A 25,544-nucleotide genomic window follows, 5' to 3' on the forward strand; every position below is an offset into this window, starting at 1 on the left:
TGTGTGCGTAGCGTATACTAGTATAAAGCAGATCAAACCGATCATAGTATCAGTTGCATTAAAACAAACCAGATCACAACAAATCATAACTATAATGCTTAAGGCGTATGCGTAATATTGGGTGCTATGTACGAACAATATCAATGTACATATAATATCAGATTTATTAAACCCGCCAACTCTGAACAAATGAAATACTACACTCGTTTATTAAATGTGAGACTGTAGACTCGCTATTGATATATCCTCTATATATCTTACATGGCCCGAGGTTATCACTATACAGTGCACTTAACAGATGAGTTGTTGCTATTTACCATCGAATAGTCTCTTTGCTGATGTTGATACATCGCACTCACTCGCATTTGTTGTCCACTCTTCGATTCAAGGCACCATAAACAAATGGTGTGCGAGCCCACCCAATGTTTTCTTATACGAAGAGTATGTATTATTTACGTACGCAATAAAAGAGTGGTAATGGGAATACATGTAGTTAACATAACGAATTCGGTGACCAATCACGTCTTTTATTTCCGTTTTGCAAATCATTCGGGCGGATGTGACGTACGTCAAATACGACAGTCCACTAACAATAATAAAGTGTTATGATGCATTCCTTTAACACGAACTAATGAATTCGCCAATGAATTGTACGTTTTACTACCGACGAAAATTGTACCTGGCATTTTGCTTGACTGGGAATGTTATCGATTCCATTTTGAATTGAATTGATCCATCGTTACTCAATACAGTTATTCAACACGGCTTCCGTGAGAAATGTTAATGACATCAATTCAATTCGGATCTGGAATGTATGTGTGCACGTGAGCCAGCATTTGAGTTTTTAGAAGAAGATAACTATCGTTGGAAGCCCATAAATGTATTCAGTCTGCAATCGATCGAGAAAAATACATATTTCGAGACTGCTCTTTAAAATTGTTCTTGTTCACTTACAGACTGAAAAAAACAGATCTCCGATAGAAATCATGTCGCTCCTCCTATGTCTTCACCGGTGTCGTTTGTGTGTTGCCATCTTGATGCTGGTCTCTGCGTCACGGGGTAAGTTGATGACGTTGCGTCATCCTCGCCGGTCTGTTGGCGCCATACATATTTAATAATTGTGGCGGTGTGTGAATATAATCGGTCGCGTTGTAGGTTTGTCCACAGACGACAGTCTAGATTACTTGATATTTCCCCCGCAGGTATATTACGAAATATTACACCTTGACATTACACGATGCGATTCTTTGCCTAATTTCATATTTATTACCAGAGGTTGTCACTTATTACGACAATGTGCGCATGCTCTATTGTAATCATTATATGTACTATACTCGATCGTTACACAAAACACGAACGGCGCTGCCAGTGACTGTTTGTTTTTTAAGAATGTGAATGAAGGTTATCTTTGAAAAAACGACCCCTTTCTTCGTAGTTCTCACAGCGCGTGCTCATTGCCTTTATCATTGCCGGATTCCGTTGAGATAGGCGTCTGAAAATCAGCGGTGTCCATTATAGTAATTACATCAAGCTGAAATTCACACCAAGTGACAAAATGTAATATTTCCAATGCGGCGTTGTTGTCGGCATCAAGCAGCGATTAGTTGTCAACCATGATATGAGTAGAACAGCTCTCCTAATGAGAAGTAACTGCTGATAACTGTGTATATTTTTGTGAGGAACGGCGACGACTAGAAAAGTACAGACGAACGCCCATTTAAATGATCATGTTTCAGATACCAATCGACCACACATAAAGGTTCTACAATATGGTAGAAATTATTTGACATTGGTTCAAGTAACTACATTTAAATAGTTTATTCATTGAAAAATATTCGTTCTCGTGCTGCTTAATCTTCAGAACAAGCAGTAAAGTATTAGTAAAATAGCTAAATTCTGTAAAAAAAATATAGCAAACTTCTTAAACTGGTACCGCCAAAATAATAAAGTCACCTGTTAAAATCAGTTGCAATAAATTTATTTCGATACTTTGTCAAACAAATCAAGAAAATATTTTGTTTTTTATTCAAGTACCACTGAAAATTTAAAAGTTAAACAAATAAAAAATATAAATAATGCTAGACAAAGATTAATAAAGTGATTACATGACAATGACATCACCTGATAAAATCAGTTAACGCTTGCAATCTTGTGATATTTTCACCATAGGTCAATTGTATTGAACGATTACAAACGAGAGTACCTATCGATCTTGACATCGTTCATTGCCACAATGTGCATACTCTGTTTGAAAGAGATTAGAGACGACAGACAGTGTTGATATCAAGTACACACTCGCATATCTTCACATAAAGTACCATTTCATAACATTTGACGTGATTGAATATTGTAAACACTTTTAAATGACACCAGGGACGACGTGGGTGTGATTAATATTTTTCAAGAAAATGTACGTTCTGATCTATTTAAAAAAATGACTACATGAATAGTAAGACAACTTCAAACGTGTAGATGATATTGACTTGAATTAATTCTTTAGGCTTTATAATATTATGTGTCTGTAAATTGTTATTTGTTATCGTATATTGTATTGCAAGCCACTGACATATGACATAATGGTATTTGCAATTTATCCGAGTCAAATGGTTTTTGAACATAGCCAACAATTCGTTAGTGACTGAATTGCCATCGGCTTGGGGTGGCATCATGCCGAGTACGCGATGATCGAAGATTCGAGAATAACTTTAATACGATATTAAACTTCAATGTGAAAGACTGATCTGCGATAAATTTCCAGCTCTTCATTTTTTTCATCTGCACAGCCTTTAGGCGCCATCCTTCTGTTTTAAGGCGGCATTCATTCATGTTGCTTCCCATGCTAACTGTGGTTCGAGAGAACCCGGAGCAGAATTCGTAACAGCAATGCCTTTATTGGTCGCTGAGCGGTCGGAAAAGCCTCTGACATCAGTGTTGACATTGATCCGATGTATTAAAAAGAATCTGAAATCTAAATAAAATCTGGACTTGGCGTGCGAATGTTATATAAGTTGTTCACAGCTAAGCAAGGAATATTCGGATGTATCGTCATATTTTCACGACGTTTCGAGCTTGCTATATGTCAAACAATCTTATATACGGTACTGACATCTACACGGTATAAATTACAATTTTCACTAGTCAAGTACATGTGATAAGCAATTTCTAATCACTGGAATCACTGGATGTGTAAACATGTGTTTTTAAATTCAGATCGAGTTTTATCACTAGATTGTATAATGGCTGGTCTTTGATTTTGGAAGATTGGTGAACATTGTAGAAATCTGTGCTATCTTCTGCTACCTAATCGATTTATTCAATTCTCATTCCATCAAACATTTTGGTTTTCCATTTATATATACGTCTTACTGACGGTTGATAATGAATGAGATTAGTCTGAATTCTCACCATACCTAATTGTTTAGTTGGTTGATTGACAACAGAATGTAGATAAACTAACAAACTTCAAAAAAATATTACAATTCATTACAATGAATTGGAATTCAGTGCAAAAAGGTCAACGTAGTTACTTATGATCACTGCATCGCACAGATTGATATTTGCTAAAAATCACCGTGTTGTTGGAAAATATGTTGCGAATTGAACAGATAATTATTAAAATGTCATTTCTCTAATCCGGATATGCTTGCAGGTCAACAGGACAGCTGCGGTGGATGTGGGTATGGAGGCACATGCCTCTGGCACACAAAGCGATGCATATGTGCGATGGGTTACACTGGAGAAAACTGTGAATATCCAATAGGTAAGAACAGATTACAAGATATCTATCCGGTATCTGATATCATGCCAGTGATATCACGCCAGGATGCCATTACACTTCATTAGAAAGATGCTCAAGTTGCATGATAATTTATTGGGATGAGGGTTAAATGTTATAATTCATTGGAATAAAACTCAGATATCATGACAATTCATTTGACTGATGATTATGACGTGTCAATTCATTGGGCCGATGATTAGATGACATGACAATTAATTTGGCTGATGATTAGATGACATGACAATTCATTTCGCTGATGATTAAATGACATGACAATTCATTTGGCTGATGATTAGATGACATGACAATTCATTTGGCTGATGATTAGATGACATGACAATTCATTTGGCTGCTGATTAGATGACATGACAATTCATTTGGCTGATGATTAGATGACATGACAATTCATTGGGCTGATGATTAGATGACATGACAATTCATTTGGCTGCTGATTAGATGACATGACAATTCATTTGGCTGATGATTAGATGACATGACAATTCATTTGGCTGATGATTAAATGACATGACAATTCATTTGGCTGATGATTAGATGACATGACAATTCATTTGACTGATGATTAGATGACATGACAGTTCATTTGACGGATGATTAGATGACATGCCAATTCATTGGGCTGATGATCAGATGATATGACAATTCATTGGGCTGATGATTAGATGACATGCCAATTCATTTGGCTGATGATTAGATGACATGACAATTCATTTGGCTGATAATTAGATGACATCCTAATTCATTTCGCTGATGATTAGAAGACATGGCAATTCATTTGGCTGATGATTAGATGACATGACAATTCATTTGGCTGATAATTAGATGACATCTTAATTCATTTGGCTGATGATTAGAAGACATGGCAATTCATTTGGCTGATGATTAGATGACATGACAATTCATTTGGCTGATGATCAGATGACGTGACAATTCATTTGGCTGATGATTAGATGACATGACAATTCATTTGGCTGATAATTGGATGACATGCCAATTCATTGGGCTGATGATTAGATGACATGACAATTCATTTGGCTGATGATTAGATGACATGACAATTCATTTGGCTTATGGTTAGATGACATGAAAATTCATTTGGCTGATGATTAGATGACATGACAATTCATTTGGCTGATAATTGGATGACACGACAATTGATTTGGCTGATGATTAGATGACATGACAATTTATTTGGCTGATGATCAGATGACATGACAATTCATTTGGCTGATGATCAGATGACATGACAATTCATTTGGCTGATGATTAGATGACATGACAATTCATTTGGCTGATAATTGGATGACATGCCAATTCATTGGGCTGTTGATTAGATGACATGGCAATTCATTTGGCTGATGATTAGACGACATGACAATTCATTTGGCTTATGGTTAGATGACATGACAATTCATTTGGCTGATGATTAAATGACATGACAATTCATTGGGCTGATGATTAGATGACATGACAATTCATTTGGCTGATGATTAGATGACATGACAATTCATTCGGCTGATGATTAGGTGACATGACAATTCATTTGGCTGATGATTAGATGACATGACAATTCATTCGGCTGATGATTAGATGACATGACAATTCACTTGGCTGATAATTGGATGACATGACAATTCATTTGGCTGATGATTATATGACATGACAATTCATTGGGCTGATGATTATATGACATGACAATTCATTTGGCTGATGATTAGATGACATATGACAATACATTTGGCTGATGATTAGATGACAGACAATTCATTTGGCCGATGAATAGATGACATGACACCTTATTTGACTGATGATTAAATGACATGACAATTCATTTGGCTGATGATTAGATGACACGACAATTCATTTGGCTGATAATTGGATGACATGACAATTCATTTGGCTGATGATTTGATGACATGACAATTCATTTGGCTGATGATTAGATGACAGACAATTCATTTGGCTGATGAATAGATGACATGACACCTTATTTGACTGATGATTAAATGACATGACAATTCATTTGGCTGATGATTAGATGACATGACAATTCATTCGGCTGATGATTAGATGACAGACAATTCATTTGGCTGATGAATAGATGACATGACAATTCATTTGGCTGATGATCAGATGACATGACAATTCATTTGGCTGATGATTAGATGACATGGCAATTCATTTGGCTGATGATTAGATGACATGACAATTCATTTGGCTTATGGTTAGATGACATGACAATTCATTTGGCTGATGATTAGATGACATGACAATTCATTGGGCTGATGATTAGATGACATGACAATTCATTTGGCTGATGATTAGATGACATGACAATTCATTCGGCTGATGATTAGGTGACATGACAATTCATTTGGCTGATGATTAGATGACATGACAATTCATTCGGCTGATGATTAGATGACATGACAATTCACTTGGCTGATAATTGGATGACATGACAATTCATTTGGCTGATGATTATATGACATGACAATTCATTGGGCTGATGATTATATGACATGACAATTCATTTGGCTGATGATTAGATGACATATGACAATACATTTGGCTGATGATTAGATGACAGACAATTCATTTGGCCGATGAATAGATGACATGACACCTTATTTGACTGATGATTAAATGACATGACAATTCATTTGGCTGATGATTAGATGACACGACAATTCATTTGGCTGATAATTGGATGACATGACAATTCATTTGGCTGATGATTAGATGACATGACAATTCATTTGGCTGATGATTAGATGACAGACAATTCATTTGGCTGATGAATAGATGACATGACACCTTATTTGGCTGATGATTAGATGACATGACAATTCATTGGGCTGATGATTAGATGACATGACAATTCATTTGGCTGCTGATTAGATGACATGACAATTCATTTGGCTGATGATTAGATGACATGACAATTCATTTGGCTGATGATTAAATGACATGACAATTCATTTGGCTGATGATTAGATGACATGACAATTCATTTGACTGATGATTAGATGACATGTCAATTCATTGGGCCGATGATTAGATGACATGACAATTAATTTGGCTGATGATTAGATGACATGACAATTCATTTCGCTGATGATTAAATGACATGACAATTCATTTGGCTGATGATTAGATGACATGACAATTCATTTGGCTGATAATTAGATGACATCCTAATTCATTTGGCTGATGATTAGAAGACATGGCAATTCATTTGGCTGATGATTAGATGACATGACAATTCATTTGGCTGATAATTAGATGACATCTTAATTCATTTGGCTGATGATTAGAAGACATGGCAATTCATTTGGCTGATGATTAGATGACATGACAATTCATTTGGCTGATGATCAGATGACGTGACAATTCATTTGGCTGATGATTAGATGACATGACAATTCATTTGGCTGATAATTGGATGACATGCCAATTCATTGGGCTGATGATTAGATGACATGACAATTCATTTGGCTGATGATTAGATGACATGACAATTCATTTGGCTTATGGTTAGATGACATGAAAATTCATTTGGCTGATGATTAGATGACATGACAATTCATTTGGCTGATAATTGGATGACACGACAATTGATTTGGCTGATGATTAGATGACATGACAATTTATTTGGCTGATGATCAGATGACATGACAATTCATTTGGCTGATGATCAGATGACATGACAATTCATTTGGCTGATGATTAGATGACATGACAATTCATTTGGCTGATAATTGGATGACATGCCAATTCATTGGGCTGTTGATTAGATGACATGGCAATTCATTTGGCTGATGATTAGATGACATGACAATTCATTTGGCTTATGGTTAGATGACATGACAATTCATTTGGCTGATGATTAAATGACATGACAATTCATTGGGCTGATGATTAGATGACATGACAATTCATTTGGCTGATGATTAGATGACATGACAATTCATTCGGCTGATGATTAGGTGACATGACAATTCATTTGGCTGATGATTAGATGACATGACAATTCATTCGGCTGATGATTAGATGACATGACAATTCACTTGGCTGATAATTGGATGACATGACAATTCATTTGGCTGATGATTATATGACATGACAATTCATTGGGCTGATGATTATATGACATGACAATTCATTTGGCTGATGATTAGATGACATATGACAATACATTTGGCTGATGATTAGATGACAGACAATTCATTTGGCCGATGAATAGATGACATGACACCTTATTTGACTGATGATTAAATGACATGACAATTCATTTGGCTGATGATTAGATGACACGACAATTCATTTGGCTGATAATTGGATGACATGACAATTCATTTGGCTGATGATTAGATGACATGACAATTCATTTGGCTGATGATTAGATGACAGACAATTCATTTGGCTGATGAATAGATGACATGACACCTTATTTGACTGATGATTAAATGACATGACAATTCATTTGGCTGATGATTAGATGACACGACAATTCATTTGGCTGATAATTGGATGACATGACAATTCATTTGGCTGATGATTAGATGACAGACAATTCATTTGGCTGATGAATAGATGACATGACACCTTATTTGACTGATGATTAAATGACATGACAATTCATTTGGCTGATGATTAGATGACATGACAATTCATTCGGCTGATGATTAAATGACATGACAATTCATTTGGCTGATGATCAGATGACATGACAATTCATTTGGCTGATGATTAGATGACATGGCAATTCATTTGGCTGATGATTAGATGACATGACAATTCATTTGGCTTATGGTTAGATGACATGACAATTCATTTGGCTGATGATTAGATGACATGACAATTCATTGGGCTGATGATTAGATGACATGACAATTCATTTGGCTGATGATTAGATGACATGACAATTCATTCGGCTGATGATTAGGTGACATGACAATTCATTTGGCTGATGATTAGATGACATGACAATTCATTCGGCTGATGATTAGATGACATGACAATTCACTTGGCTGATAATTGGATGACATGACAATTCATTTGGCTGATGATTATATGACATGACAATTCATTGGGCTGATGATTATATGACATGACAATTCATTTGGCTGATGATTAGATGACATATGACAATACATTTGGCTGATGATTAGATGACAGACAATTCATTTGGCCGATGAATAGATGACATGACACCTTATTTGACTGATGATTAAATGACATGACAATTCATTTGGCTGATGATTAGATGACACGACAATTCATTTGGCTGATAATTGGATGACATGACAATTCATTTGGCTGATGATTAGATGACATGACAATTCATTTGGCTGATGATTAGATGACAGACAATTCATTTGGCTGATGAATAGATGACATGACACCTTATTTGACTGATGATTAAATGACATGACAATTCATTTGGCTGATGATTAGATGACACGACAATTCATTTGGCTGATAATTGGATGACATGACAATTCATTTGGCTGATGATTAGATGACAGACAATTCATTTGGCTGATGAATAGATGACATGACACCTTATTTGACTGATGATTAAATGACATGACAATTCATTTGGCTGATGATTAGATGACATGACAATTCATTCGGCTGATGATTAAATGACATGACAATTCATTTGGCTGATGATCAGATGACATGACAATTCCTTTGGCTGATGATTAGATGACATGGCAATTCATTTGGCTGATGATTAGATAACATGAAAATTCATTTGGCTGATGATTAGATGACATGAGAATTCATTTGGCTGATGATGAGATGACATGACAATTCAATGGGCTGATGATTAGATGACATGCCAATTCATTTGGCTGATGATTAGATGACATGACAATTCATTTGGCTGATGATGAGATGACATGACAATTCAATGGGCTGATGATTAGATGACATGACAATTCATTTGGCTGATGATTAGATGACATGACAATTCCTTGGGCTGATGATTAGATGACATGACAATTCATTTGGCTGATGATGAGATGACATGACAATTCAATGGGCTGATGATTAGATGACATGACAATTCATTTGGCTGATGATTAGATGACATGACAATTCATTTGGCTGATGATTAGATGACATGACAATTCATTTGGCTGATGATTAGATGACATGACAATTCATTGGGCTGATGATTATATGACATGACAATTCATTTGGCTGATGATTAGATGACATATGACAATACATTTGGCTGATGATTAGATGACAGACAATTCATTTGGCCGATGAATAGATGACATGACACCTTATTTGACTGATGATTAAATGACATGACAATTCATTTGGCTGATGATTAGATGACACGACAATTCATTTGGCTGATAATTGGATGACATGACAATTCATTTGGCTGATGATTAGATGACATGACAATTCATTTGGCTGATGATTAGATGACAGACAATTCATTTGGCTGATGAATAGATGACATGACACCTTATTTGACTGATGATTAAATGACATGACAATTCATTTGGCTGATGATTAGATGACACGACAATTCATTTGGCTGATAATTGGATGACATGACAATTCATTTGGCTGATGATTAGATGACAGACAATTCATTTGGCTGATGAATAGATGACATGACACCTTATTTGACTGATGATTAAATGACATGACAATTCATTTGGCTGATGATTAGATGACATGACAATTCATTCGGCTGATGATTAAATGACATGACAATTCATTTGGCTGATGATCAGATGACATGACAATTCATTTGGCTGATGATTAGATGACATGGCAATTCATTTGGCTGATGATTAGATGACATGACAATTCATTTGGCTTATGGTTAGATGACATGACAATTCATTTGGCTGATGATTAGATGACATGACAATTCATTGGGCTGATGATTAGATGACATGACAATTCATTTGGCTGATGATTAGATGACATGACAATTCATTCGGCTGATGATTAGGTGACATGACAATTCATTTGGCTGATGATTAGATGACATGACAATTCATTCGGCTGATGATTAGATGACATGACAATTCACTTGGCTGATAATTGGATGACATGACAATTCATTTGGCTGATGATTATATGACATGACAATTCATTGGGCTGATGATTATATGACATGACAATTCATTTGGCTGATGATTAGATGACATATGACAATACATTTGGCTGATGATTAGATGACAGACAATTCATTTGGCCGATGAATAGATGACATGACACCTTATTTGACTGATGATTAAATGACATGACAATTCATTTGGCTGATGATTAGATGACACGACAATTCATTTGGCTGATAATTGGATGACATGACAATTCATTTGGCTGATGATTAGATGACATGACAATTCATTTGGCTGATGATTAGATGACAGACAATTCATTTGGCTGATGAATAGATGACATGACACCTTATTTGACTGATGATTAAATGACATGACAATTCATTTGGCTGATGATTAGATGACACGACAATTCATTTGGCTGATAATTGGATGACATGACAATTCATTTGGCTGATGATTAGATGACAGACAATTCATTTGGCTGATGAATAGATGACATGACACCTTATTTGACTGATGATTAAATGACATGACAATTCATTTGGCTGATGATTAGATGACATGACAATTCATTCGGCTGATGATTAAATGACATGACAATTCATTTGGCTGATGATCAGATGACATGACAATTCCTTTGGCTGATGATTAGATGACATGGCAATTCATTTGGCTGATGATTAGATAACATGAAAATTCATTTGGCTGATGATTAGATGACATGAGAATTCATTTGGCTGATGATGAGATGACATGACAATTCAATGGGCTGATGATTAGATGACATGCCAATTCATTTGGCTGATGATTAGATGACATGACAATTCATTTGGCTGATGATGAGATGACATGACAATTCAATGGGCTGATGATTAGATGACATGACAATTCATTTGGCTGATGATTAGATGACATGACAATTCCTTGGGCTGATGATTAGATGACATGACAATTCATTTGGCTGATGATGAGATGACATGACAATTCAATGGGCTGATGATTAGATGACATGACAAATCATTTGGCTGATGATTAGATGACATGACAATTCATTTGGCTGATGATTAGATGACATGACAATTCATTTGGCTGATGATTAGATGACATGACAATTCATTGGGCTGATGATTATATGACATGACAATTCATTGGGCTGATGATTTTATGACATGACTATTCATTTGGCTGATGATTAGATGACATATGACAATACATTTGGCTGATGATTAGATGACATCACACCTTAATTGGCTGATGATTAGCACGACAATTCCGTTGGCTGGTCCTGAAATGACACGGCAAATCATTGGGGTAAACTTGATATTCATGGGCTGAATCGCACGTGCGATGATTAATCAATGTGCTCAACCATAAAAGTATGACCAATCAATTTGGTTGAATGTAGATGGTACGGTAATTAATTTGACTGACAGGTAGATAATATAACCGTGTATTGATTGGATTTAGTTGATAACACAATTGATTGAGCTGAAGGATAGATTTGGAGGTTTATCGAGCTGTATTTATTTAAATAACATAGTAGTTACTATATTTACCAGAGTAAATGGTTAACAAATCGTATTAATTCTTGATGAGTATTACGTATTTCATGCATTGTGGATTACAACACGCTCATACTATAACGTGGTTGGTCAAAACCGTCATTCACTTCTATGTCTTCACTACGTATAGCGTTTATGTCACCTATTGCGTTACAGTATGTTTTCAATAAGTCGTTTTTTACTAAACATTTCTACTGCAATTCAGAAATTAATGCGGGATGGTGTCACCCGCGCACGCGCGGGAATTTAATCGCAAGCGATGATAACAGCTCACGCTAAGAATGCAAAGGCTCATGGGAAAACGCTTGTTTGTAAACAATTACACGCTATGGCCATCTGACGCATGCGTAGGTGACGACTCCCTCGCTTTAAAATACGTATGGAAAGCATTGATACGCAGACGACAAAGTAAGGAAGTAGACACGTTTGCCGCGAACAGTGTTTATAACGCTTTGCGAAGATACCATTAGCAGAAATCGTGTGGTCTGCGGGTCCCAGAATAGAGTGGCATGTCTGTACATGTTTCACCGCTACCGTGCTCTTGGCTGAGCACCACGGATCTAAAGCTAAAATACACTCACAATTGCGCGGAATCACTCCTGATTAAACACATATTACGTTTTATGGTATATAATAATGAAATTATGAACTATGCTGTATTTGATTCGGAGTCGATTCAACACTAGACGTCATGCTCGCCTGTGGATCGAACTATATCTCGCGACTCCGTCCAACACGACGCTTTGGGTTGTTCATTATTGTCATACTTGAGTACGTTGGCCGTGGGTAAGATGAATACGCATCCAATGTAATTGGTACGATAGAGAGTGTCTCGCCCTAGGTTTGTTCAGTCACTCTTAATGGGTTGGCAAGTGGTGTCTTGTTTGCTTACTTGGACATGTATGTCTTCCTAGTCGTTCACAAGGAGGTGGTCGAGAAGGTTCGAATGTAATCTGTCTCTCTGATCATGTCACGTAATTTAATTTGAATATCGCAGTACGCAGATGCATCGTAAACATGTGACAGTGAGGGACAAATTGCGTTAATTTAGACGAGAAAAGGAGATGGAAATAATGTTATATGATGTCAAAAACGAAAGTATTCTCTAGGTCTAGATAGATACAATAAGAATGTTGAAACAGAGATTTCCAGTTTTGAGTGTATACTCGGACCGACATTGTTGAATTTTTTTAGAGGAGAAAACCGTCTATTTGTATTTGGTTGAGTCAATACTTGATTAATTGCGTTGATGCACGGGAGGGAACAACAGTTAGCACACGAGCTAAGTAACACCCAGACGTGTTAAGAATATACAAATCTTCAGTCCTTTTAACTATGATTGCTAAGTACAATAACCAAGAAGGTATACATGTTAGTTCTATGTATATAAAACAATAATAATGCAATGTCAGAAAGTGCATATTGCGCAATAACAGGAAGTATTACAGAGTCAGTCCTTGCCGAATAGAATAGTTATGGATGCAATCTTTCAAACATACCTTGAATACATTCACGGTGTTTTAGGCGCTTAGCCCGAGCTAAGCATTCGCGCACACTTCGTTAACCCGTGCTAAGGGTCTAGACCGGGTCTTAAAAACGGGTCTGATTTAGCTGGTAGTTACCGTTTCTTAGGACGGGATAAACGTTCGCGCACGTTTTCGTAACACGAACTAACGTTTTTGATATTTTAGACCGTAGTAAAGAGCTGTGCACGAACGCAACTAATTGATGGAGTATAATTAAACTCGACATTGCCTCATTCAAAAGTAATTTCTGCTGGAAATTGTTTCCAAGTTGTCGGCTAATGGAATATTCAAATTGTTCTCTTGAAAGTGTAGCAATTCTCCCAATTAAGGAACCACTTAAAAAAATAGTACCGGTATTTCAAAAATAATTCTCTTGCTGGCTGGTAATTCTTACGTTCTCATTCTTGTGAACAGATCAATTCGCCGCCCGGAATAGTCAGTCAATATAAGACAAACAGAATGTCAATGTCCAATGCCTTATATTTATATTAACAATCAAACTACTCTTACTATTTCGATTGTGAAAAAACGTGCATTCGGTTTTTAATTTTGAACAAAACATTCACATTTAATATTTCTACTGAAATATAGAATGCCACTAAGTGAAATTGATTTTAAATATGTACCTAGTGATGGGTCTTTGAGAGCACATATCTAAAGATTCTTTGCATTGTGTGCGTCGCTTGGCAACGGTCAAATTAGAAAGAACGTAGTGAGAGTGATGATTTGGTAAACATTAAAAAACTGTTTTCGTAGCAACAGAAATGTATTAGCTTTCAGTACGAACTTGTTGGTCCAAACTGTCGGTAGCAAACTTTTTTTTTCATATAAAATCGCGTTATACTATACGCTTGGTGAAAAATTATAGATGAATTATAGAGATGGATACTCCGAAATAAAATAATTTTTTCATAAATACACGGTCAGTGCTTCTCGTGTTTTTGTAATACGATTACACGGAAAATGTATGTCCACCGTAACGTCGCACCGTTTTGACATGGATACTCTACATCCTTCTCACTACAGGTAAACTGAAGAAATTCCATGAATAATGTAGCAAAGACGTGATAAAACCAAAATGTAGTCATAATGGCCTTTAAAAAGATGTTTTACAAGACGTTTCAACTTAATGACAGATCAGTACGATGACCATCATCAAGTTGTCTTTAACAATGAAAAGGTTTGGCGAATATTAACCATAGTTACACAGTTACATTGATAAATGTATAACAGCGACATTCTTGTTATTAAAACTCTTCTAATACATATGTTTAATTACATTAGATTATCACATTATATAATATATATATATATATAATCGAATTATTCACAAAATTAAAAATATCGAATTCTTAAACTCGAACATACAACAAAACATAGTAATAGTACAAAATCTGGAGTTCTAAAATATTTGATTCGACAAAATATATGAAGTCATTCGACATACTACAAATTAATCAAAATCTAAAAGTCTCAATCAAGCTTACATAATTGAAGTCGGTGTTTAAACTGTATTTGCAAATTTTCGCCGAGCTCTCGTAGAGAGCAAGAGCACAACGCGAGTTGTTTTCGACCCCCTCCTTCCCCGACAAACTTCCATTCTCTATCGTCATCGGCGTCACTGTTCTGCTGACCCATGTAACGATATTTTTGGAGCAGTGGTCGCGATAGCAACAGAAGAGAACAAAAGACCAAATCAAGTCGCGCAACAATCTCGCTCTCAACGAGACCTCAGAGGAAATTTGCCATTATGTTCTATTCTCATAACCAATTACTAATTCCAGACGCTATTACCAAAAAAAAGTCAAATGTGAACGTTCATCACGAGGGATATTTATTCAATGTGATAAAATAATTCATGAAATCACATTATGGAATTGGAGAAGAAAAAATACATCAGAGATTAAAAATTAATTTATAATATTATTCCGATAATAATAAGATTATCACGAATATGTTTTTTATTTCCCAGTAGAAATCTGAATATTCATAACTTTTCAACCCAGGTGTATTGAAACAAAATAGCAAACAAGGAAACCATTTCTCTTACTTTATTTTATTAGTGAAAAGAACGTTGCTGTCTTAGTCTACCCGTGTGTTTTTGCACTTGTATGGATTTCGAACATTTATAAAAAGTTGTTTGTCGTGTATTATTCCACATAAATCGGTGATATAACACGGGATACTTCCATTATATTCTGAATTATCAAACATATTTTTTTCCCTATAATTTATGGAGTTAAGCATAAGTGGCTTGTTAGATGTTACTGGGGAGTCAACAACAGCAAATTTGGTGTTCCCGGATTTGAAGAGACCAGAAATCACTAGACATTTTCTAAGGTCTGAAAACGTAATTCCATTAGCTTAATTTGAGTCAGGTGGGAAATGCTAATACGATGATGCGGTTTGCCGCGACATTAAAGACGTTTCTCTACACGTTTCACGTGTACGCGCAAAATCCGCGTTGACGTAGACGTCCGTGGTGACAAATCGTACGGCTACGCATTAACACCGACGTTAATTGTAGATCGAGCAGTTGTGCATTATCGTGCATAATGACAAATATTGCCGAGTTAGCATAACGATTTTTAACGGTTTACAATACTAATTAAACTACTTTAGATGGAACCATGGCACATTGTTTTAATTCAAGGTTTGCAATGAATAGGATACGTTAAAGTAAATTTTTGATTTGGGCAGACGGACATATCCAGATTTTCTATCGAATCAAAATACTTTCAGTGACAGAAGTATCACGAAGATGAAAATTACATTTCGTTGTTTTGTACCAAGAAAATTAGCAAAATGACGTCAACTTTGTAGCCACACTACAAAATACAATGTGTTGATTGGGTTTGGTGATGTTCAGTAAATTACATAAACACAGAAAAAATCTTTCAAATTCATAATAAATATGAAAGGGAGGAAGTAGAAAAACTGCTGTTGTGAATCCGGTACATGAAATATGAATCTACCCCGGGAAACCTACACGCCTCGAACCCAGGTAGGACACAACTTACGTGGGATCAGATATCTACACGTACAACACGCAGATCAGCTTACGCGTACGTTTTCAGAATTCGATGATGTCACCGCACTAACTTGTGACGTTAGGCGTACACTTGAAAATTGTAACCGAACCTTTCTATGACAACTTAAAAAACGGTGATCCAACAAATTTTGTCAGACTTATTGTGCATTTGTCCCACTATCAAATATTGAAATTTGGTGCAGAATATGTTAATCCTCCCTGATTTCGATTGCATATCTGTACTATATAAGAAACAAAAATTACACGTCCTGAAAGTAAAAATCAACCAATACTGAACACAGCAAATAACATGCATTTTGGGATGAAATAAACTATAAAAAACGAAATCTTATATCTACTGCGTTTCGGGCTTCAGCATCCATTGTAGACATAATACGTCATATTAGCGGCAATTATTTTTTGCTTTTAGTGATTAAAATCTCTGCTAATTAGTATATTCATCACGCTCACAATATATACTATTATATAATATACAAACTGACTTTTCTCTCACGTCATAATGACCCCGGTTTGGTAATATAGGCTAGTGTACGTATCCTAAGGTCAGAGGTCGGCCACAAGAAATAAGTACTTACTTTTATCCTTTTCGTTGAGACATTAATTCCCGTGGCTGTCAAAACAGTCTGTTTTGATTTAGTGACACCACTGCCTTGCGGTGGTCGGGTTGGAACCAAAGCTAAAGAAGGATTTGTGACAAAGGTGTGATTACAAAAAAAGACTGTAATATAAAAAAAAAATCTTCTCATGGGTGATTACTTTAATGTAGGCATTTATCATGTAGAATGCGAATGTTAAATCATAGTGATGTTAATTACAGCAGTGGAAACCATGCTTCATGATCAGAATACGACGGGTGGGACGTGCAATGTATACAAACAGCGTATGTACAAATATATATATACGCGCAAATTGTATTACGTCCTCAATGAGTGATGTATGACCACAAGTCTAGAAATATATACAGACAAACGATGAAGAATATTCATGGCAACGAGTCGCGCATCTTTCTTAAAATATTAATCAGAGTTGACACACGCTTTAAAATAATAGTTTCGTTTAATGTTAGTTTATTATAAAACTGATTGTCAACCGCCTTTCTTAATAAATGGGATTTAAAGAAATTCAATTATCGTAAATGAGACGAAAAGTCATTGATTTAGCGACTCTCAGTAGACGCAGTGTAATACACAACCAAAGCCTTGCCTTGGAGTAATTAGCGTGGTTTATTGTTCTGCTGCTACCAGTGCAAAACCCTCCGACTGCAGTGCTTGCGGGGTGTCTACGCAAAACAAATTTAATTTCATAAATAAATCATTGTTCGCAATGTAAGACGCAGCATGTATTTTTTTAGATTTCGCCAGTTCCATCCACGGCCTATGTACATATTAATGTTACTAGAAGAAATTTACGTTGTCATAACTACGGGATATATTTACTTGAATAGTCTAGCCTAGTAGATATTAGTGTAGGCGAGGTTGTTGTCAAGCGGATTCCACATTACTTAAATTGAATTTTCTCGTCAAGCGATCGTTGCTACTTTTCTTCGCACGTACACAACCTATAAATGATGTGTCTGCTGTTTGAAAAAAACTCATGCTTTTAGTTAACATGTTGTAGAGGTACTCGTACTTTGATTAACGTGTAGAAAGACATATGCACTGACAATTTAACAATGTTTTTACAAATGAGCCATCGTAACGTGTACACGGGATAGTAAGAGTGGGACTGGAACGTGTCACGGTTATGCAGCCGATGTGGACGCGACGTGTTTTCTTTACGTTGTGTTCTTGAACCGCCTTGACCCATATTTAACGGTAACAACTCCAATGTACTGTTATTATATACATTCCGAGGGTTATCAACTGGAAATAGTGCTACATGGAGCAATAGCTATTATTCCAAGTAATAGTGAGTGCACAAATCCAAAGAACAAATATTCTGTAATTTCCCTCGAGAATTACGTTTCCGACTGGGAACCTGAAACCATCAAAGCCCTTGATTTAGGAACTAGTCCGACATTTCAAAAATCTAGCTCCTTTTTTAATTTACTTAATAGTCAGAAACGTGATTGAGGTGAAAGTTGAAAGTGATGTATGTTCCATTTTTTTACAGTTAACACATGTGGATGCCTGAACGGAGGAACGTGTATCACTGGCACCAAGATATGCGCATGTAAGGAAGACTACCATGGCAATCAGTGCCAGTATGGTAAGTGTATTACACCACCGCAAACAGTGCCAGTATGGTGGGTGTATTACACCACGGCAAACAGTGCCAGTATGGTGAGTGTATTACACCATGGCAATCAGTGTCAGTATGGTAAGTGTATTACACCACGGCAAACAGTGCCAGTATGGTGGGTGTGTTACACCACGGCAAACAGTGCCAGTATGGTGAGTGTATTACACCATGGCAATCAGTGTTAGTATGGTAAGTGTGTTACACCACGGCAAATAGTGCCAGTATGGTGAGTGTATTACACCATGGCAATCAGTGCCAGTATGGTAATTGTATTACACCATAACAATCAGTGCCAGTATGGTAAGTGTGTTACACCACGGCAAATAGTGCCAGTATGGTGAGTGTATTACACCATGGCAATCAGTGCCAGTATGGTAAGTGTATTACACCATAGCAATCAGTGCCAGTATGGTAAGTGTACATGTATTACACCTTGGCAATCAGTGCCAGTATGGTGAGTGTATTACACCATGGCAATCAGTGTCAGTACGGTAAGTGTGTTACACCACGGCAAATAGTGCCAGTATGGTGAGTGTATTACACCATGGCAATCAGTGCTAGTATAGTAAGTAAATTACACCATGGCAAACAGTGCCACTATGGTAAGTAAATTACACCATGGCGAACAGTGCCAGTATGGTAAGTGTATTACACCATGCAAACAGTGCTAGTATGGTAAGTAAATTACACCATGGCGAATAGTGTCATTATGGTAAGTAAATTACACCATGCAAACAGTGCTAGTATGGTAAGTAAATTACACCATGGCAAACAGTGCCAGTATGGTAATTAAATTACACCATGGCGAACAGTGCCAGTATGGTAAGTGTGTTACACCATGGCCAACAGTGTTGGTATGGTAAGTGTGTTACACCATGGCGAACAGTGCCAGTATGGTAAGTGTGTTACACCATGGCGAACAGTGCCAGTATGGTAAGTGTGTTACACCATGGCGAACAGTGCCAGTATGGTAAGTAAATTACACCATGCAAACAATTCTAGAATAGTTGTTCACGATTGCTAGATCTTTGTAACGGAATCTGATATTTATGACCACAAAAAAACGATTATGTTAAAAGAATAAAAAGATACGTCAATAAAGAACGCATTTTTAATTCTGAAATGACATCGATTGTAATAAAAAAAATATAGAACTCAACCTGTGAATTGAGTACCCAGGGCAATGCGCGTGGGGGATGTTGATGAACACACTTTGAGAGGTGAACTGGAAACAGTGCACACATTGTATTATCTGCTAGCCATCTCTATGCTTCCGTCCCGTTTCTTAGGGTTAGTTTATTTCATCTCAAATTCCCATCAATAGATATGACGGCCAGTGTGAGGTTTTAGCACTTTCAATACACAATCCACAATTCACCAAAAGCAGCTTAGACAAAAAAAAACCCAGATCGGGTGTTTCTATGACAACATCCATGATGTATTGGCATGCGACGTGTAGATTGACGAGACTCTGGTGTCTGCGCTGTTGAGTGCCTTATCGTTCCCGCTTACAAAGACGCAGCGTTTGAAATGTACAACAACGTCGTAAACCATTACGAAACAGCATCGGCTGTTGCTAAGTAGCCATCATTTCTGTTTTTCGATAGTTGTCGTACGAGCAGTTCACGTCCAAATTCGTTGTAATAGCAAAATATATGCTATGTGGAGAACAGATAGGAGTTTAATATATATAATAGAGTTCACTGCTAGTCAAGGTGTGCTTGTTCAAACAGTCTTAACACGTGATAAAAGATGAGAATAAAAGCTGATTGTAACTTAATTTGTATGTAAACATCACAGTAGACGTTAAGCCCTTGAAGGTCACATATGATGAACTTTCTTGGGGGAGATTATTATAATAATTCTTTCGAAAAACAAATCATTTAAGTAGTTGTCATTGACAAAATATGAGGCATAATATATTTTTTTCCCTTTTATATGACAACAATACACCCTGAACATTCCCGGATAAATGGCTTTTCGGAGTCGTACAAAAAAACTATTTCTTAGTTATTATTAGCTCTGAGATTATAATTCATTCTTTCATTAATGCTTCCACTCTTTCATTCATTCATTCAATCGAATGATTCATTCATTCATGTAGTAACCATCCAATGTTTTGAACTATTGTATTTCAGATAGCTACGAGGAATTGCTCGATAAAAAATACGGGATAGACGAGTCAGCATATATTGCAGATGGTGATTTTCATTGTGAATATACCGTGAATGGTTGTCAAAATGGCGGTACGTGCCTCGCCAACGGCGAGTGCCACTGCCCTTTCCGTTACGAGGGAGAACAATGTGAGAACATAGCGGGTGAGTGTTCCGTCGACCTCTGCATAACAACTTTTGTGTTGTATCTCACCATTTACATCGCTGCAAATGCATAAATTTGCCTCTATTTGGTTACGAATTCAGTCTCCGTGGAATTAAATTCTGTATACTTAATAACAAATAATAATAATGCTACATTATCCGGAAATACCTATTTAACTGTTACTAGAAATAAAACGTCACTGCCAGTTTGCCCTAGGGCGAGAACTTAAACAAGTTGAAATTAATACATATTATGCAAAGTCACTAAGGATGGACGTCACATTCAGCTGTTAGCGTTTGAATGTGTTCTGCTATGATGTGAGTGTCATTTGTGGCAGTTTACCTGATATCCAACAATAAAATGGTATGAGATGGGAAATATGGTTGGGGATGTGAATACATGCTACATCAATTTCAAGACACGGTGTAAATACATTTTGTTTCATATGAATGTACGATCAACATCTACTACATGTAAAGAGTTATAATCAATAATAGATACTACAAAATGTAATAAACTTAATGTAGGTATCTCGTGAACAATCGGTATATTACTTGTATATTATTGTCCAAGATTCAAGTTGTTCCCTCGTTACACGACTGGGAAACAATATCATTTTCATTTTCAAGACTTCGACTACTGGGATGTTGTTTTCCGTGTAAAGCACAACTTCATCGTATTATTGTGTATGATAAATGCTAGCAGGATATATTTGTTATCATTATTTGCGGTGCACAATGAGAATTAATTCAGAATACGCTGTCAGTGTTTGGTATAGTTAATAACAGTGTAATATTCATCTATACATCAATTCAGAAATGGATTGGAAATTTCTAGACAGACAAAACACATTGAGTGGCGATGACGAATCCAGCGCTAAGTTATTATCTCTGTTTTATCAAACTGATAAGATATACGATGGTGATCAGCGTGAATACTTTCTCAATGCATACCTGCATTTATATCATCGTCTACATCGACATTATGCTCTACAAATAATGAAAGAGACAGCGGTATTTACGACGCTTCTGTGATTTTATAATCTCATTCATTCAGAATGTGGCGGTCTTCCATATTTCAGACTTCCTCCCTGTAGTCGTGTTGATTCATTCGCCCTTAGCTAGACCAATGAAATAGTTGAATTTGTCCCAAATGATGTATAAATTTAGTGGACCGTATATAATGCGTTGTTGCTGCTTAATGCCAATGTATATTGTTTTAAAGTGTACTTGCAATTTGAAATGATTATGTTTCTTATTGGTGCTTGTAAATGAGACTCCCTGCCGTAACTAAATGTCGATGGATGGTTATCGGGGACATTTATCGGACCATTCAGAACATACGTTGTTATATGTTCTTCAAATATTTACTTAGATAAGATAAAATCACGACTACTGAAGTAAAACAAATATCAATTATTCATGATGTCACGTGACCAATTCCGTGACAGCACAGGCGTTGTCGGTGGATATGATGTCATTTCGGTTACCCATTGCATCATAAAAAGGTGCTCTAAAAAGATCTTAATTCAAAAACGCAAAATACGCGTACGTTGATGCTGAAATAAGAACACACATCCGTTCGACAAGAGGAGAACTGTTGTCATAGAGATCAAATGTAAATAATAATTGCGTTCTTGACATTGATTGATCTACCTGGCTAACACATCCGAGGAAGTATTAACCAGGGAAGCTAGTAATCAAATAAATTGCAAGGCGATCTATTTAATCGATGCAACTAACGTTTCAATCAGTCATAACACGTTGAGGCGATGGCAACGGTGTAGGTTACAGAGTCTACAAGTGTACGTCACGTGTCGGTCGAATTAATTTCCTGCTATCTGATGAGTTTCCGTCTCTTGTTGTCCATCTCTTAAATTAACTGATAGGAACAACAATCTACAGTGTTCAAATGAGAGTGTGATGAAAGCTTCCTGTACGTATCTTCTTTAGTATGAATTGTACATGCGTGTGTCGGTTGGAAATAGGGTTTACCACTCAAAATGTATTTTATACGACATCTAATTCAGATAACTACGCCAGCTGTTCACGGAAAATAATTAAATTTTTCTGAACGGAAATATATCTTTAACTGAAGGTGATTCAAATTGTGTCTCTCAAATAACAATGATGATGCCCCGTATTATGGTAACAACAACGATTAATTAAAATTGCCTACCGACGACTGAGTATGTACATTCAATTTCAATGCACGCTAGTTTCTAGAGAATATTACAATATCGTAATACGGGGTTGCGTACTGATTGTAGGTTTAGATTGAAACAGAGTGTATGAACGTAACAGTCGTAACACAGCCTTTGAATTGTAGTAGTTAAACGCGAAAAAAATCATAAGGCGCAAACTAGAAGCTGTGCAGCCTCTAACTATGGTCTCCTCTGTTGTTTTAAACAAAGAATGGTACAGTCTTGAAGAAGAAGAAAATAAAGAAAACAAGAAATCTGTGACGGAAATTTTGGTCATAGCCTTTGTGATAATAGTTATTGCTATAACCGGTCTCTGCGCCTGTTGTGTCTGTGTATCGCGACGAAATGCCAAGACCAGACAGCGCCACCAAATGATGGCAGCCAACATATCACTACAGCCTAAGCAAGGTATGTCAGTAGAACAAGTAATTTTATTAAAGTGGTTGCCTTGGTAATCACGAGAGTAGAGCGAATTCATGCCATCCGAGTAGTAACCTTGAATTCAGTTAATATGTATACTAGTATGTTGGAATAATTCACTCCAGCATATTACTAGGCTGTTTCACGAAAACAGATTTTCATTTTTGCTGTTTACAAATTTTTCAAATTTTATATTTTATTTCATTAGGTTAATGGAACTAATTCAAAAAATGTTACGCAGTAATTACAATTCTCTGAATTCATAAAGTTTTTTTCTCGAGACTCCACTACGTAAGGCTCTGCCTCTAATTTATGACGTATTGACGATCTCTCCATCTTCTGTTTTCGTGCCTTTGTCATGCAGTGTATTTATGCCACTTCTTTAAATTTTCTTTTCTAAATGTTTCTTTCCCAGGTTTTCAAACTTATCGTCCACATTGGTATACCCATTTTGAGAGTGTCCGCCAGAAAGAAGAAACCCGACCCAAAATTATTGTGAATGGAACGCTGGAACCAATGAATACCGCCTCTGATGCTGACGATGGTGGTCGAGCTAGAGGAAGTGGAAACTATCGCTACGATCAGCTCGAAATGAGCCAGCATGATATAGCGCCCTCTGTGCCTGCTCCACCCATACCTTCAATCAGTATATCGGCGAGATCGGGCAGAACGCAACAGAGTACCCCAACACGTCGCGTTCCTGAACTGCCGCCCTCGTACGACACCGTAACAAAACAGTACCAAACCGTCAAACTCGCCGACGTACGTGAGGATGATATGAAGTATTAACATTCATTGGACTAGTTAGTTATTTAAACAAAATCCTGCTACAAATATTATATATTTTGTTACAAGATATATCATTGTTCTTTCTGTGATGGGAAAGTAAGGGTTTAGTATATGTTCAACGACCATACCTCAGACTCACTGTGTACGGTGAAATGTTATCATGTAAATATACAATCTGCTTATACAGAACTGACGTGTTAACATATGTCTCAATCGCTTCCATTTCCGACAAACATCCCCATAAAAATAAACAAGGTGCAACAAACTTGATACCCGAAGAAACAAACACGATGCCTTCAAGACACAAACTTGTTTTCCCAATAAACAAACATGGTGCCCCACGAAGCAAACAAGGTTTCTGAAAAAAAAAACGAAAAAATGGTGTCATAAGAAAAAAATATGGTTCCCTGAGAGACAAACATGGCGCCCTGAGAAACAAACATGAAGTTCCTAGACACAGACATGGTACCACAAGAAACAAACATGATGCCATGAAAAAAAAAACACGATTCCCCAAGAAACGAACA

General features: G+C 36.5%; 1 protein-coding gene across 2 annotated transcripts in view; it reads left to right on the top strand.

Moving 5' to 3' along the window:
* Positions 1 to 25,206, top strand: part of LOC100370383 (uncharacterized) — a 29,046-nt gene extending 3,840 nt beyond the window's left edge. For both annotated transcript variants that reach the window (XM_085496996.1, XM_085496995.1), the window contains exons 2-7: positions 957 to 1,059; positions 3,650 to 3,760; positions 19,158 to 19,253; positions 21,425 to 21,604; positions 24,019 to 24,216; positions 24,644 to 25,206. In XM_085496996.1, the coding sequence (XP_085353122.1) occupies positions 987 to 1,059; positions 3,650 to 3,760; positions 19,158 to 19,253; positions 21,425 to 21,604; positions 24,019 to 24,216; positions 24,644 to 25,017 (1,032 nt within the window). In that variant the 5' untranslated portion in view covers positions 957 to 986 and the 3' untranslated portion in view covers positions 25,018 to 25,206. The remainder of the gene's footprint in view (positions 1 to 956; positions 1,060 to 3,649; positions 3,761 to 19,157; positions 19,254 to 21,424; positions 21,605 to 24,018; positions 24,217 to 24,643) is intronic.
* The last annotated feature ends 338 nt before the right edge of the window (positions 25,207 to 25,544 follow it).

The sequence above is a fragment of the Saccoglossus kowalevskii genome, chromosome 3 (genome assembly GCF_978046115.1).
Source record: "Saccoglossus kowalevskii chromosome 3, keSacKowa6.1, whole genome shotgun sequence".
NCBI lineage: Eukaryota > Metazoa > Hemichordata > Enteropneusta > Harrimaniidae > Saccoglossus > Saccoglossus kowalevskii.